Source organism: Pholis gunnellus, assembly GCF_910591455.1.
Source record: "Pholis gunnellus genome assembly, chromosome: 17".
Classification (NCBI taxonomy): domain Eukaryota; kingdom Metazoa; phylum Chordata; class Actinopteri; order Perciformes; family Pholidae; genus Pholis; species Pholis gunnellus.
In genome coordinates, this window is record NC_136544.1 from 6,278,242 (window position 1) to 6,290,370 (window position 12,129).

Below are 12,129 nucleotides of genomic sequence, written 5' to 3' on the forward strand. Positions count from 1 at the left end.
GGATCCTTGTTTTATATTTGTGGATACAAAGACGTGAAGAAAAACGAACTCACAGAGCTCCGACGATGAGCGGGAGAGGGTAGGGGCAGCTCTGAGAATCTGTTAGTGATGGCCTCAATCAATCCCTCTATCTTCCCGTACTGGACTGGTCTGGACTGGTGGTTCAGTCTAGAGAATTCAGGGTGACAGCAGTTCATACAAAGGAGCTTTAAGCAGGTGGTGAAGGGAAGATACAGTCTGTAGAGGAGAGGGACATAATGTGAATCTCTGGGTAAGTGTGTCTGTAACTCACGGTATGGGCAAAGCTTACAAAACACCTACATCAATATATAACTACGAGTAAGCCTTCACGACTCTGAATGTGTGTGTATTTACTATTTCCACGTACACGTGTGTGTGTGTGTGTGTGTGTGTGTGTTCTTCCGTTGACTCAGTAAGTGACCGACTTTTGTAAGTCCAATACAGGAAATGTCTGGCAGGACAATTTTTACTGACAAACAATCATAACTTTGTCCATCTCAAGACGAAGTGTCCTCGACAGTGTGACTGTGTTTGTGTCTACCTGAACAGGGCGGATGCGGCGTTGGCCGCCTGTGTGGCTACCAGCAGGCAGGAGGAGGAGACTCCACCTAACACGGCCTCTGAAACCGCCTCGAAACCTGAACCACTGGGGAACAGGCGCTCGCTCGGGGGCTGCCTGTTCACAGAGAAACCATTGTGCCATTATTAAATGTAGCCGTGAAGCTAGAGGAACAGTTTCCTGGACTACGCAGGGACTTGTCCATCTATTATGGCTGCACGATATGTTGTTTCACCAGCGACATTGAGATAAGTGCACATGTGCAATAGTTACATGGCAGGACTCTGTCACAATAACTTTCACATGCCATTTTAGAACGTTTTTTTGCTGTTTGATAAAAGTTGCACGGTTCTCCTTTTTCGTGACTGACCCAGTGTTTCCAGGTACTCATAGTCTAAGTCGGCCCGACAGTTTCACAATGAACCGAGTAACCGCTTGGTGTGTGGCGACCTTCTTCCAGGTGCGTTTCCCTTGTTTACTAGAGCACAAGCATTGTTTATAGATCTAGCCTCTTAATCTAGCCCCTTAATTTTGCTCTCAAAGTGCACCAGACTAATGCATTACACTTAAAAAAATCTGGGGTGAAAATGCCTCCATATGGCAATATATAGCACAGAAAAAATAAATATTACAATGTCAGCTTTTTCCAATATCATGCAGCGCAAGCATCTACGATAAATACTACAGGAATCACTGTTGCAAGCAAATAATCAATTAATCGAGGCAACTACCAAATGATATGAAACCGTGGATCCTAAAGGAGCCAGTGAGACTTTTCAGCGGCCTTTCAGAGTGTTTTTTGACCCATCAAACATCGGACAGTCTGTTCTTCCTCCGGATCTATCCGTCATTCTTTAGGCTCGCTGTGCCAACAACAGCAGTGACTGTCGCAGTGAACCCGCCCTCCACCGTCTCACCACCGTACACACAGACACGTGTTTTCTCTCTTTCAGGGCAGGGACACATAATAAACAAATAGCGCTGACCTATAGGCGTTACAGAGATCACCAGAGTATGTCTGTGGTCTATGACGGAGCTCCACGGCAGCTGTGGGCCGCCTCCCTGTTGCCACAACAGCAGTCACACAGAACATCCTAAATAACACATCAATGCACATAAAGGCGCACACAAACATACACACACACACACACACACACACACACACACACACACACACACACACACACACACTCATCTATAGATGCAGACAAGACACAAAAACAGCTACAAACGAAGAAGCACTCACTCACACACATGCAATGGCCCTCACACACACACGCACACACACACACACACACAGACACACACACACACACACACACACACACACACACACACACACACACACACACACACACACACACACACACACACACACACACACACACACACACACGCACGCACACACGCACACACAGACACTTTAGCTTGTTCAGCTTTTAAGAGCTCTGGTCTGGCTTCTTGTTTTACTGTTCCTCTCAGCGTAAAGGACAAATTTCCCTTGCCATTTGAAATCTCTTATCCTCTGTATCATTGCCATGTGACGAGGCGAACGTTCCATTAAAATTGTGTCAACCTCGCAGAAATATGACAGTGTTTTTACTGGCTTGTGATATATTTTCATCTGCGAGCAAGCAGACACTTAATTCAAATATAATTAAACTTTCCAGCGCACCATATTTAACACGTTTTACAGGAGGTCGCTGCTCTGTGTTGATGCAGCTGAAGTTGTTCGGTTTATGAACAAACATGCGTCGCTGTGACACATCATTTGTAGTTGTGTTGTTTTGGTGATATTAACGTGCAAAAGCTTCAAAACTACTCACTACAGTGTAACTGCAGTTATAAAGTAAAAATTCCTCAAATGCCACAAAATGGAAAATAGAAAGAAGAGGAATGACATAAATCATAATCACAATGTAATTATATTACAAAATATGATCAAATGGCAGGTTTTACAAAGTCAAATAGATTTCAGGCAATCAGACTCCATCTCATTGATTTATAATTATGTCAAATGAATACATCTTTCTTCAGAGTTTAGTGGGGTTTAGTATAAAGTGATGATACAGGAATAAACTACAAAGTGCTTCAGTTAAAATAATTCCCACTGTAAGCTATTTACTGTGAGGTCTGTGGATCATCCCGAGTAACCAGGACAAGGTTTCTGATGTAAGTTTTCAATCCTTATTAGCGCGGCAGAGGTCTCAGTAGCAGATGTCTCAAAATATATATATATATATATATATATATAAAACGGGCAGTCTCACCTTTCCAGTATCTCAGTAAGGAGCAGCAGACCTTGCTTTGGCACTTCCAGGTTGGTCAGCTGCAGAGCCTCCTTCAGACTGCGCACAAGGGACTCGATACCTAACAGACAAACTCATTGTGACGAAGACATACTTGACCCGGCCGACAGAGACACATCCGTCTCATCCTCACACAAGGATTTCCTGCATTACAATTAGAGTGACGGGCTCATAAATGTAACACATGTGCAAAGCATCATCCCACACCAACAAACAAAGGATCAAACACACAATGGCAGTGGTACATCTTTCTAATGTATGGCGACACAGAATCTGCTGTAATGATCTCATGTTTATACTGAGATGGAGCAGGAACTTAATAGTTTAAAGGAATGGCTACACGAGATATCCTGTGTACTGGTAAATTAAGTTTGTATTGTAAGTGCTTTTCAAACTATTTCTCATCACCTACTGTGAAAAACACACACTAGATAGAAGATTTAGAAAACACACACCAGGGCTTTCAGAGTTGGACAAAACTGTAATTTAGATACTCGTTAAAAAACACATCGCTGCCAACTATTTTTATCTGTTTTGAGCTGAACTTTTGTTTCTGTTCATTCTCTCCGTGAGAGCCCACAATGGAAGGAGCGGCTGATTCGTGAAGTTGATCTCGTTGAACTAAAACCTAAATAAAGTGGCAGCTGGCTGGAGAAAGTCTCCTACTAGCTGTTGGCTTCATTGTGAATCATTACGAGTAAACATCACAATAATAAACGTGCGTTTTCTGTTTTAAAATACTACTCCCCCATCTTTTAAGTGTGTACGTCTCCAGTCTGATCTGGAGCGCATCGCTGATATGTACGTGGTCTGTTTACGCTCGCGGTTATCTTCCATCATTACGGTTGCTGCTGAATTATTCATGGCTCAGACCTTCATCTATAAGCTGTCACATGAACTATATTTCCATCAATTCATTTTTAGATGTACACCACGAAACCCAACGTTGAAGTTCTACAATGGGCTCTTTCATGTAGAGATTCCGGAGTACTGTGGTTAAGAAGTTCTGCAAGCTGTCTAAGTTCTCTTACCGTAGACCGAGTGACACTGGGAGAAGAAGAGCGGGTCCTCAGTCAGTAACACCAAACAGCTGTAGGCGGACCACAGCAGCACCTCACTATGACTACTGGCCAGACGGTCGAACAGAAACTCTGAGAGGGAAAAGAGAACATGTGTGAAGGGCTGAGTGACACAATGTTGCTACACTATTCACTAAAATGCTAAAATAAACCTCCAACAGTGCTGAGGGTGCAGGTGTGTGTGTGTGTATGTGTGTGTGTGTGTATCACCAGGTATGTCAGCCTTGATGAAGGGAGCGCTGCACTGGGAATGAACCAGGACGGATGCGATACACCTCGCACTGGTCACCTGCAACATCTCATCACCACTCATCAGCAACTGGAAAGAAATAAACACATTTTATCTTTATAAGAATCCACTTATCATTGAAAACAGTGTGGAGAGCTTCTTTATTGTACAGACATACATTATAGCTAGTACCCCGTCTATACTCTGAACTGAGCTCATTCTAGTTCATGAATTTGTCAAAGGCTGCCAAACATCAGGACCGTGACCCTACATGGCAACTTGGAAATGATATCTTATCAGAATGATCATGTTTTTCTACATTTGTCAGATTTACATGATTTCTGATCTATAAACTCCTTTAAAAATGCCAGGCGAGGCAAAAATATCAGTATTATAATTTAAACATTAAACCTGAGGAAAAAGTGACCCCTGGGATAAATATGGATGAATTAGTTACTTATAAACACTTTCCATAGAACCTGAGACAGACAATGTGTATGACATCATTTACCACCAATAACGGCAACGAAACAATCCGATGGAGAATCTAAGAGAAGTAGATGATCTTATTGGCTCGGGACCCGGCTGAGAAAGGGTGCACGATTCTTTTTCTTGTTCAGTTTTTGTGCAGCACTGTTGCTGTTGTTTGTCTTTGCAACAATACTTGAATCTTTTGCCTTCCAAGTTCTCTGTAGTTTTCATAGAGTAAATTAATTAGAAGTAGAATGGATCCTAAAAGCCACAAAATAATTATGTTTTTGGGGGATGATTTAGATTTGGGTGATTATTTAGTTCAGAGTTACATTTTTATAACAACTCAACACACAATGCTTCTACAAGAAAGTGCTAACGTCATGATCTGTGGTGTAATGTGAGTCTTAACTGAGAGAATGTAACCAGATGTAATCTGCACATTGAATTTCCCAGACATGAAGTACAAATATTTGTCCACGGTAAACCCTCCCTGAAGCCCATTTCAAAGGCCCATTAATCCAGGATTAGAGCTTCTTGTTATGACTGTCGTCAGTGTGAGTATGTGGGTCGTGGGGGCGGGAGCAGGATGTTTGGACAGAGACCTTTTTCAGCATGAGAGGCAGAGGGCACTGGTCCGGGGACTGTTGCTCTTGGTTTTGGCCGAGGATCTGCTCGTCGTCGGTGTGGATGTTCTGGTTCTCATGGCACACCGTCTGATCGGTATTGCCGTTCATCAGAACTGACACTGCCTCCGGCAGCTGCACCAGCAACCACAGCAGGCCTAGCAGAGGAAAGACACAATACAGATACTGATGACAAGGCTTAGATATGCTCATGATGACAAGCATCACTATTGCAATGATAAAAGTCAATCGTCGTAAATTCATACTGAGCACACATCAGAACTCAAACACACAATGCAATAAACAGTTATATAATTAGCAATTAAGTGCTTCCCAGCTGCATGGATTTTATTTTCCTTTCCAGCCACTTGGGGACAAAGTACTAGAATAAAAACCCAAGAGAGCACAAAAAGCACATTTTCTTTTCATGGAAAGGTCTTGGAACGCTGTGTAGATAATACAGCGCTAAATTAAAAAAAAAACAATAATCCTGTTTAATTCCTCCATGTTGCTGTTCTCACCGGGGCTGGGAGGGAAGGTCTATTAAGATTAAATCTGTTCAAAATTACACAAACAACAGAAGAAACTGCAGCTACTCCAAAAACTAGAATAACCCAACCATGTACCTCTCTCCCAAGTTAATACAGTAATAAAACAACTGGAAGATAATAATGACTTTCCTTTTAAACAACTCCGTCGTGGTTATCACCCAATGCACACGCTGGAGAGCTTATTATCCTTAAAAAAATGAAAATTCCAAACAGCTAGCAACACTCTTTCATCTCCGTATAACCCCTCTTTCTCCATCTCGCCTCGCCCTGAAGAAGATTCTGGATCGTCACTGAGAAAGATGATGATGAAAGTGGTATTTTATAGCCTTTTAGCTTTTCTAAAATTAAAAAAACAGCCCTATTTCATTACTAATAATCCCTACTAACTAGTGGGGATCTATTATGATGAGACAGCAGTTTGTGAAATTTAATTGAAAGATAATTGCCACCCGTGCTCTAAAGCCTTTTACTCCCGTGTTAAGTCCAAACCCATTAGCCCCGGTCCTTTGTCTATCCCAGGCAGCTGGGAGTGAGATTATGTTTCCTACATGACAACAAATTCATAATAGCCATTCACTCAGTCTGTCACTTAACTAGCTGCGGCTGTGCTCAGTTCAAATTTCCATCTATTTTTAATAACAGCCTCCCCTTATATTGGCTCGATAATTGTATTTTTCATGCGTGCCAAAGATATGCACACTGTTCTGATCTCTACAACTTCAAACCTGTAGCAGGAAGCAATTCAATCTCACTTAAGACTTTCTAGCGCTTAAGAAAAATAAATGAGGCCAATCATTTTTGGTCCAGGCAGCTAATGATGCTCTCAAGTATGCTTTTACGCACTCATTCTGAAAGAAGTAAGTTGTCACGAAAACTTTCAGTTCAAGAAGAATATTTTTTATATAGAATATTTCCTGGCTTTGGCCAAGACAGCTGAATAAAATAAGGGGCAGATGGGGTTTTTTTTCTCACCGACAGAGTTTTTGATGAGCTGGGGGGAGCTGGCTTTGGCCAAGGTCTGCAGCAACAGGACACACACTCTGTCCCTGATGGCAACGGGCAAAGACTGAGCCGCCGAGCCCCCGGCCGTCCCGAACAGCTTGAGCCACACGTAAAGCACCGAAGCCTTCAGCGCTTCGTCTGGATACAGCAGGGCCGAGCACAGGTGCTCCAGCAAGGGCCCTGCATGGTGGACAGAGACGGGAGACAGACGAGGACACACAGAGTAAAAGAAGAGGAGACAGAAAACCGGGCCGGTGCAACTAAAACAAAAAGATATCTTGTGTATAAATGCAACAAATCAAGTAAAGCGGGTTTAATAAACGTTTTTCTTGGGTTTCACTTGATCCGGTGTCTCACGGAGTCTCGCTCAAGGAGAAGTCTCGTTCTGAAATCACGTAAGATGTGACTTCGTCGCTGGAAGACAAACGTTGAGTGAGAGTTGGAGAGAGGAGCGCCGGGAGGTGTTTGCGACAAAGCGGATGAGGCCGCGAGATTTCATATCGAGGCAAAAAAAAAGACCGGATCAAGCGAAACGTAAAGAAAAACGTTATTTCCCTGTCGAGTCTTTTCCATAATGTTGTCCAAGAACATATACTGGTCGTACATTGACGGTGAGAAACATTATTAGATTACATTATAGCCTGTTTAGAGGCTGCCGAGTTCTCCCTCAATACTGGACTGATATTAAACAACTGTTGTCCCCATTAGTCAGCAAAATAGGGTTGAAAAATACTAAAGTTACCCTTTCAGATAAGAGAGGAGGAGACTGAGGTACCAAGAGGACAGTTAAAGATAATATATTGTGAGAGAAGCAGAGATTAACAGCAACACAATGAGAGCAGCCAGACGACGGCGTGGAAATGGAGCAAACCTCTGGGAACAAAGTCTGTTTGTGAGTTTCACCTTAACGACCTCTTAAGCGGCGACAGACAATGCTGGAGCCAACGTGGAGGGAAAGTCGCCGTGAAGATGAAAGGATCGACTGTCGGCGAGTGAGGAGAGAGCACAGTAAAGTGGCAGGCGGAGGAGAGGGGGGGGGGAAAGGAGATTAAAAAGAGTACATAGGAGCGGGACAGGAGTCTGTTCTCGGAGACTCACAGGTTGGCTCGCTGACAAAGAGAGAGAATGATTCATGAATCTGAAGAAAGGGGAGAACAGAAAGACAGAGCATAGAGAGACACTTGTGGAGAGAGTGGTGGCGCAAAAGAGGAAGATGAGAACAGCTGGTGGGGGTAGAAAAGGCTGAGTGAGAGAAAGAGAGAAAGCCAGAGGGTGAGAGAGGATAAGACAGATGTGGGGAGGGAGAGGGCATCCACAAGAGTCAGAAAAGAGAGGGGAATCAGCCTGCAGTGTCAACGAGAGATGTGTGGTTCTCCACGCAAGCAGCTCTCCCGGGGTCCAAACAATCGGATTCGGCCCGTCGCTGAAAGGACACGCGCTGCAAACAGCCTCGGCCCCTAACGGGCACCGCACCGGTATCATAAATGACATATTGAATGAAGACAGGGGAAGGGAAGCAATGTGTGTGTGTGTGTGTATGTACTGAAACAATGACGTTGGGACACGGCGTGGACTGCAGGCTGATTCTCTAAAACCATCCAGCTATCATAGCTCAGTGAGCAAATGGCAACTTTTTGGCCCATGACCACATCCACTAAATACAGATCGGGTGAAATGACCGACCAACAGTAAGAGAAGACGTTAAATCAAAGGCCTAAAGCGACACACTACGATCACAGTAGAGAATGAAGTTGCCGGTACTCTGTTAATCAGGTATCTTAATGCGAGTAAGATAACCTTGAGCGTTTACATCACAGCTGTACTACGTACTTTATTTTTGTGGATGTATAAGAAAAAATATAATAAGGGAAAATGTAAGAAGGTCGGACAGAGAGAGAAAGAAATGCCTTCAGAGAAGAAAGAGAGCGTCTTTGAGAACAGAGGGTGGACGATGGTTCAGTGCGGGGCAGCGCCGGAGGAACAAAGAGACAGCGTGAGGAGAAGATAGACGGAAAGAGATGACCGAGGAGGAGAGCCGAGCCCAAACCCAGCCGCTCTGTGCAGCAGATCAAAACCCATGTGAGGCAGGACAGGCTCCCAGACATGTTTGATTAAACCGAAATATACGAGGCGGCCGAGATGAGAGCCAGGCATGAGGAGAGGAGAGAGCGACGAAGGGAGAGAGGGGAGAGGGGGAGGAGGGAGATAAGACCTCCACGAGCAGAGGAGGGAAGTGCACGAACACAATTTAAGAGTGGTGAAAGGACGGGTGGAAAATAAAAGCCTTGTTTTATTTTATGACACATACGTGCAACCACAGAGACAGACGCACAAAGAGCTGAAACAAGAAAAGATAAAACATTTTTATTTTGCTTTCTTGAGCACATAAAACAAAAGGTTCACTTCCGTTGCCGTCTGTGTCGCTGTGATCTGCCGCTCTGTTCGTCCTGTGATCTGCTTCCTACAGTGTTTCTCTGTTGTTTTGCACTTGTTGCTTCAGCCTGCTTCACTGAGCCCTTCTGTGGCTTTTGACTTTCATCTTCCAGTGTTTTCCCCAAAAATGAAATGCAATTGTTTGGTGCATCCAAATACATGCTCTCAAAGCCAAACGTATTTTTCTCTATGTATTTCTTTCAAATGTCTGCATAGAAACCCAGCTGTTAAGCGCAGATTAATCTGCCAAAACGGTGCATTAATGTGTCGTCTTATCAGAGATATCGTGTCATTGGCGACTTCACTGTTGGATTTTTGGCGCTGTGATGATCTCGACCTGCAAGAAACACTGCAGCCGTTGTCCTTTCCCTCCCTCCTCTTCCCTGTTATCTTTGTCTCCCTTCCTCTTTCCTTATCTCATTAATGCTTCATCTTCCCTCCCTGCTCCCTCACATGTGTGTACCCACTCCTCAGATAGGACCTAAGGGAGTAAGACACCAGCAACGCAGAGATGAGCGAGGGAGGGGGGAACAGAGAGAGAGAGAGAGAGAGCGAGAGAGCGAGAGAGCGAGAGAGAGGATAAAGAGAAGAGAGCAGAGCAAAACAAAGGGGTTTATCAGTTAGATTGGCAGGTGGACAGGGAGTCAGAGAGAGAGAGAGAGAGAGAGAGAGAGAGAGAGAGAAATGTGTCGGGTGCTCTGGGTCCGTGTTGTCGTTGCCGTGCTGTTGTCATTAGTGCAAACAGCCCCACAGAGACTTGCTGAGTGACGGGCCACAGACAGACACACACAGTCAATAGTGGCAGCCCGCATGTCGCGTTCGCCTCACAACAAGCCACCGCTACCCCAGGCTGTTCAGGGGAGCTTGTAAAACTCATTAAAATACATGAAGGTGGACACACATGTTGCAGAGTGAAATAACTACGCTGTCTGCTTATTTGGCACGGGGCTCACATTCACTCTTGCCTGAAAAAAAACAAGCATTCGGGCATGACACAAACATACAACACACGCTTGAGGTTGATTAATGATGCTCATTAAACAGAGAGTAGTGGTCCAGGAAGTAGACATTATACAGGCGACTGTGGCAGAGATTAAACCGGTTCTGGCTCACTACACTGCAGGATTTTATATATAAAGATATAAATACAACCATATATATGGGCAATTTCAGGGGAAAGGTTGGATGAACATGTAGTAGCGTTTTTTTGGCATGGCATCGGCACGGTTATCTCAATGCAGCTGGAGCGTAATGGAAAAGGTCACAGCAGCCAGAGAGATTGAATTGGGAGAGTGCAGGGGAAAGGATATGAAAAATATAGTTTTGTGACTTTTTCCCTTCAAGACCATTTCAAAAGTGGACACGGGACGACTATGTCTATGCATTAGGGATGTAATTGAAAAGGTCAAAATTGAATTGTGGATCTCCCTGTGCAGAGAGAACAAGGGAGGCTGAAAATGTAATATTCTTTTCACATCCTTCTCTTCCATTCAAGTTTAAAATATTTCCAGATCTCAGCTTTCAAGGTGACTTGGCCCAGTGTCGCATTATTTTTGAATCCAATTATTTTAGAAGGCACAGAGAAGATAACATAACATAACAGGCGCCACAGCACGTCGAGCCATCTGAGAGCCGACCCGATCCAAACTCATTTGCAGTTTTAAAACTGACCCATTATCTGTTCTGATCCCCAATGATTATGCAACTCTCTAAATGTCAATCTCTCAATAACTAAGTACGTAAATGCATCACCCTTTTGTCCAGTACCAAGGAAAGTAGGCAGAATGCTTATGAGCTGCTGACAACAGTATAAAGCTGTTTATCTCCTGCCCTCCAACAAAGCAATGTCATGTCAAAACAGCAGCTTTTGATGCAACTTTATTGACTGTGAGTGCTACTCATAACCATTAAAAATGACAACACAGTGCTGTTTGTACACCAGTGCCAGTATATATATGTAACTGTGAGATATGAGGTGTCTCACCGTACTGAGTCACCAGACTGTGGGCCACGTTGGGGACTGCTTTCACAAGGTTCCCCAAGAAGTTGAAGGTGGGCAGGAAGCCCTTCACGCAGAGCTGGTCATTCAGCTGGACAGGGAAAATAAAGATAAACAACAATAGATACACAATGATAGAAAGGAACATGGCACGGGCGCATACACACGATGTAAAGCTTCAAAGCACTTCAGCTATATGTCTTGTATCGGTATTATTTTAGCACCACAGCAGGCGTGAAAATGATTCAACTACATGTACTGCAACGCCACAATTGATACTCCAGATCCTCTTACATATTAATCCCTGTAATTCATGCTCTGTCATCATCAGTACACACAGCTTTACTATCATCATGAGGCTTTCCCTCCACCGCCTCCCCCAGAAGTGACACAGCAGCAGCGCGAGGGAGGCGAGCCCGTTCTGTTTACTAAACGACCCTGGGAGGATGTGTCGTGGATTTCACAAGTGCCGTTGAATATTTGATGATGTTGACGCGTGTTCCGTGCCGGCACGTGTTTCGAGGAGCAGGTGTGTTTCTTTATATGTCTGTAAAAATGCGTTTGTCCCACCTGTTTGTGTATCTCGTCCAAAACAAAGCGGTACGACGGCTCGCTCTGGAGCTCCAACAGCAGCTGAACCAGCACTGACACACACATGCATGCGTTTAGACACACAGAGAAACATTCATTAAACTTTGGCGTTACAGTTTAAAATATGTCTTTACAATATTTACATATATCCGTTCCCTGCAAAAAAAAGGTTAGAAATTAAAAATCAGGTTCATTTGCATTATATATAGAACTTATGTTGTTGATTTCTAGAGAACAAAAGGTAGAAGTTTAGTCTTTA

The 12,129-nt window shown here is 43.9% G+C and overlaps 1 protein-coding gene across 1 annotated transcript in view; it reads right to left on the minus strand.

The window, feature by feature from the left end:
- mei1 (meiotic double-stranded break formation protein 1) overlaps positions 1 to 12,129 on the minus strand; it is a gene marked incomplete at its 5' end in the record, with an annotated part of 43,784 nt that overhangs the window by 29,069 nt on the left and 2,586 nt on the right. Inside the window, 9 exons of the mRNA XM_079177055.1 lie at positions 54 to 168; positions 563 to 697; positions 2,851 to 2,950; positions 3,921 to 4,040; positions 4,179 to 4,287; positions 5,274 to 5,452; positions 6,818 to 7,027; positions 11,265 to 11,370; positions 11,850 to 11,923. Of these exons, the coding sequence (XP_079033181.1) occupies positions 54 to 168; positions 563 to 697; positions 2,851 to 2,950; positions 3,921 to 4,040; positions 4,179 to 4,287; positions 5,274 to 5,452; positions 6,818 to 7,027; positions 11,265 to 11,370; positions 11,850 to 11,923 (1,148 nt within the window). The remainder of the gene's footprint in view (positions 1 to 53; positions 169 to 562; positions 698 to 2,850; positions 2,951 to 3,920; positions 4,041 to 4,178; positions 4,288 to 5,273; positions 5,453 to 6,817; positions 7,028 to 11,264; positions 11,371 to 11,849; positions 11,924 to 12,129) is intronic.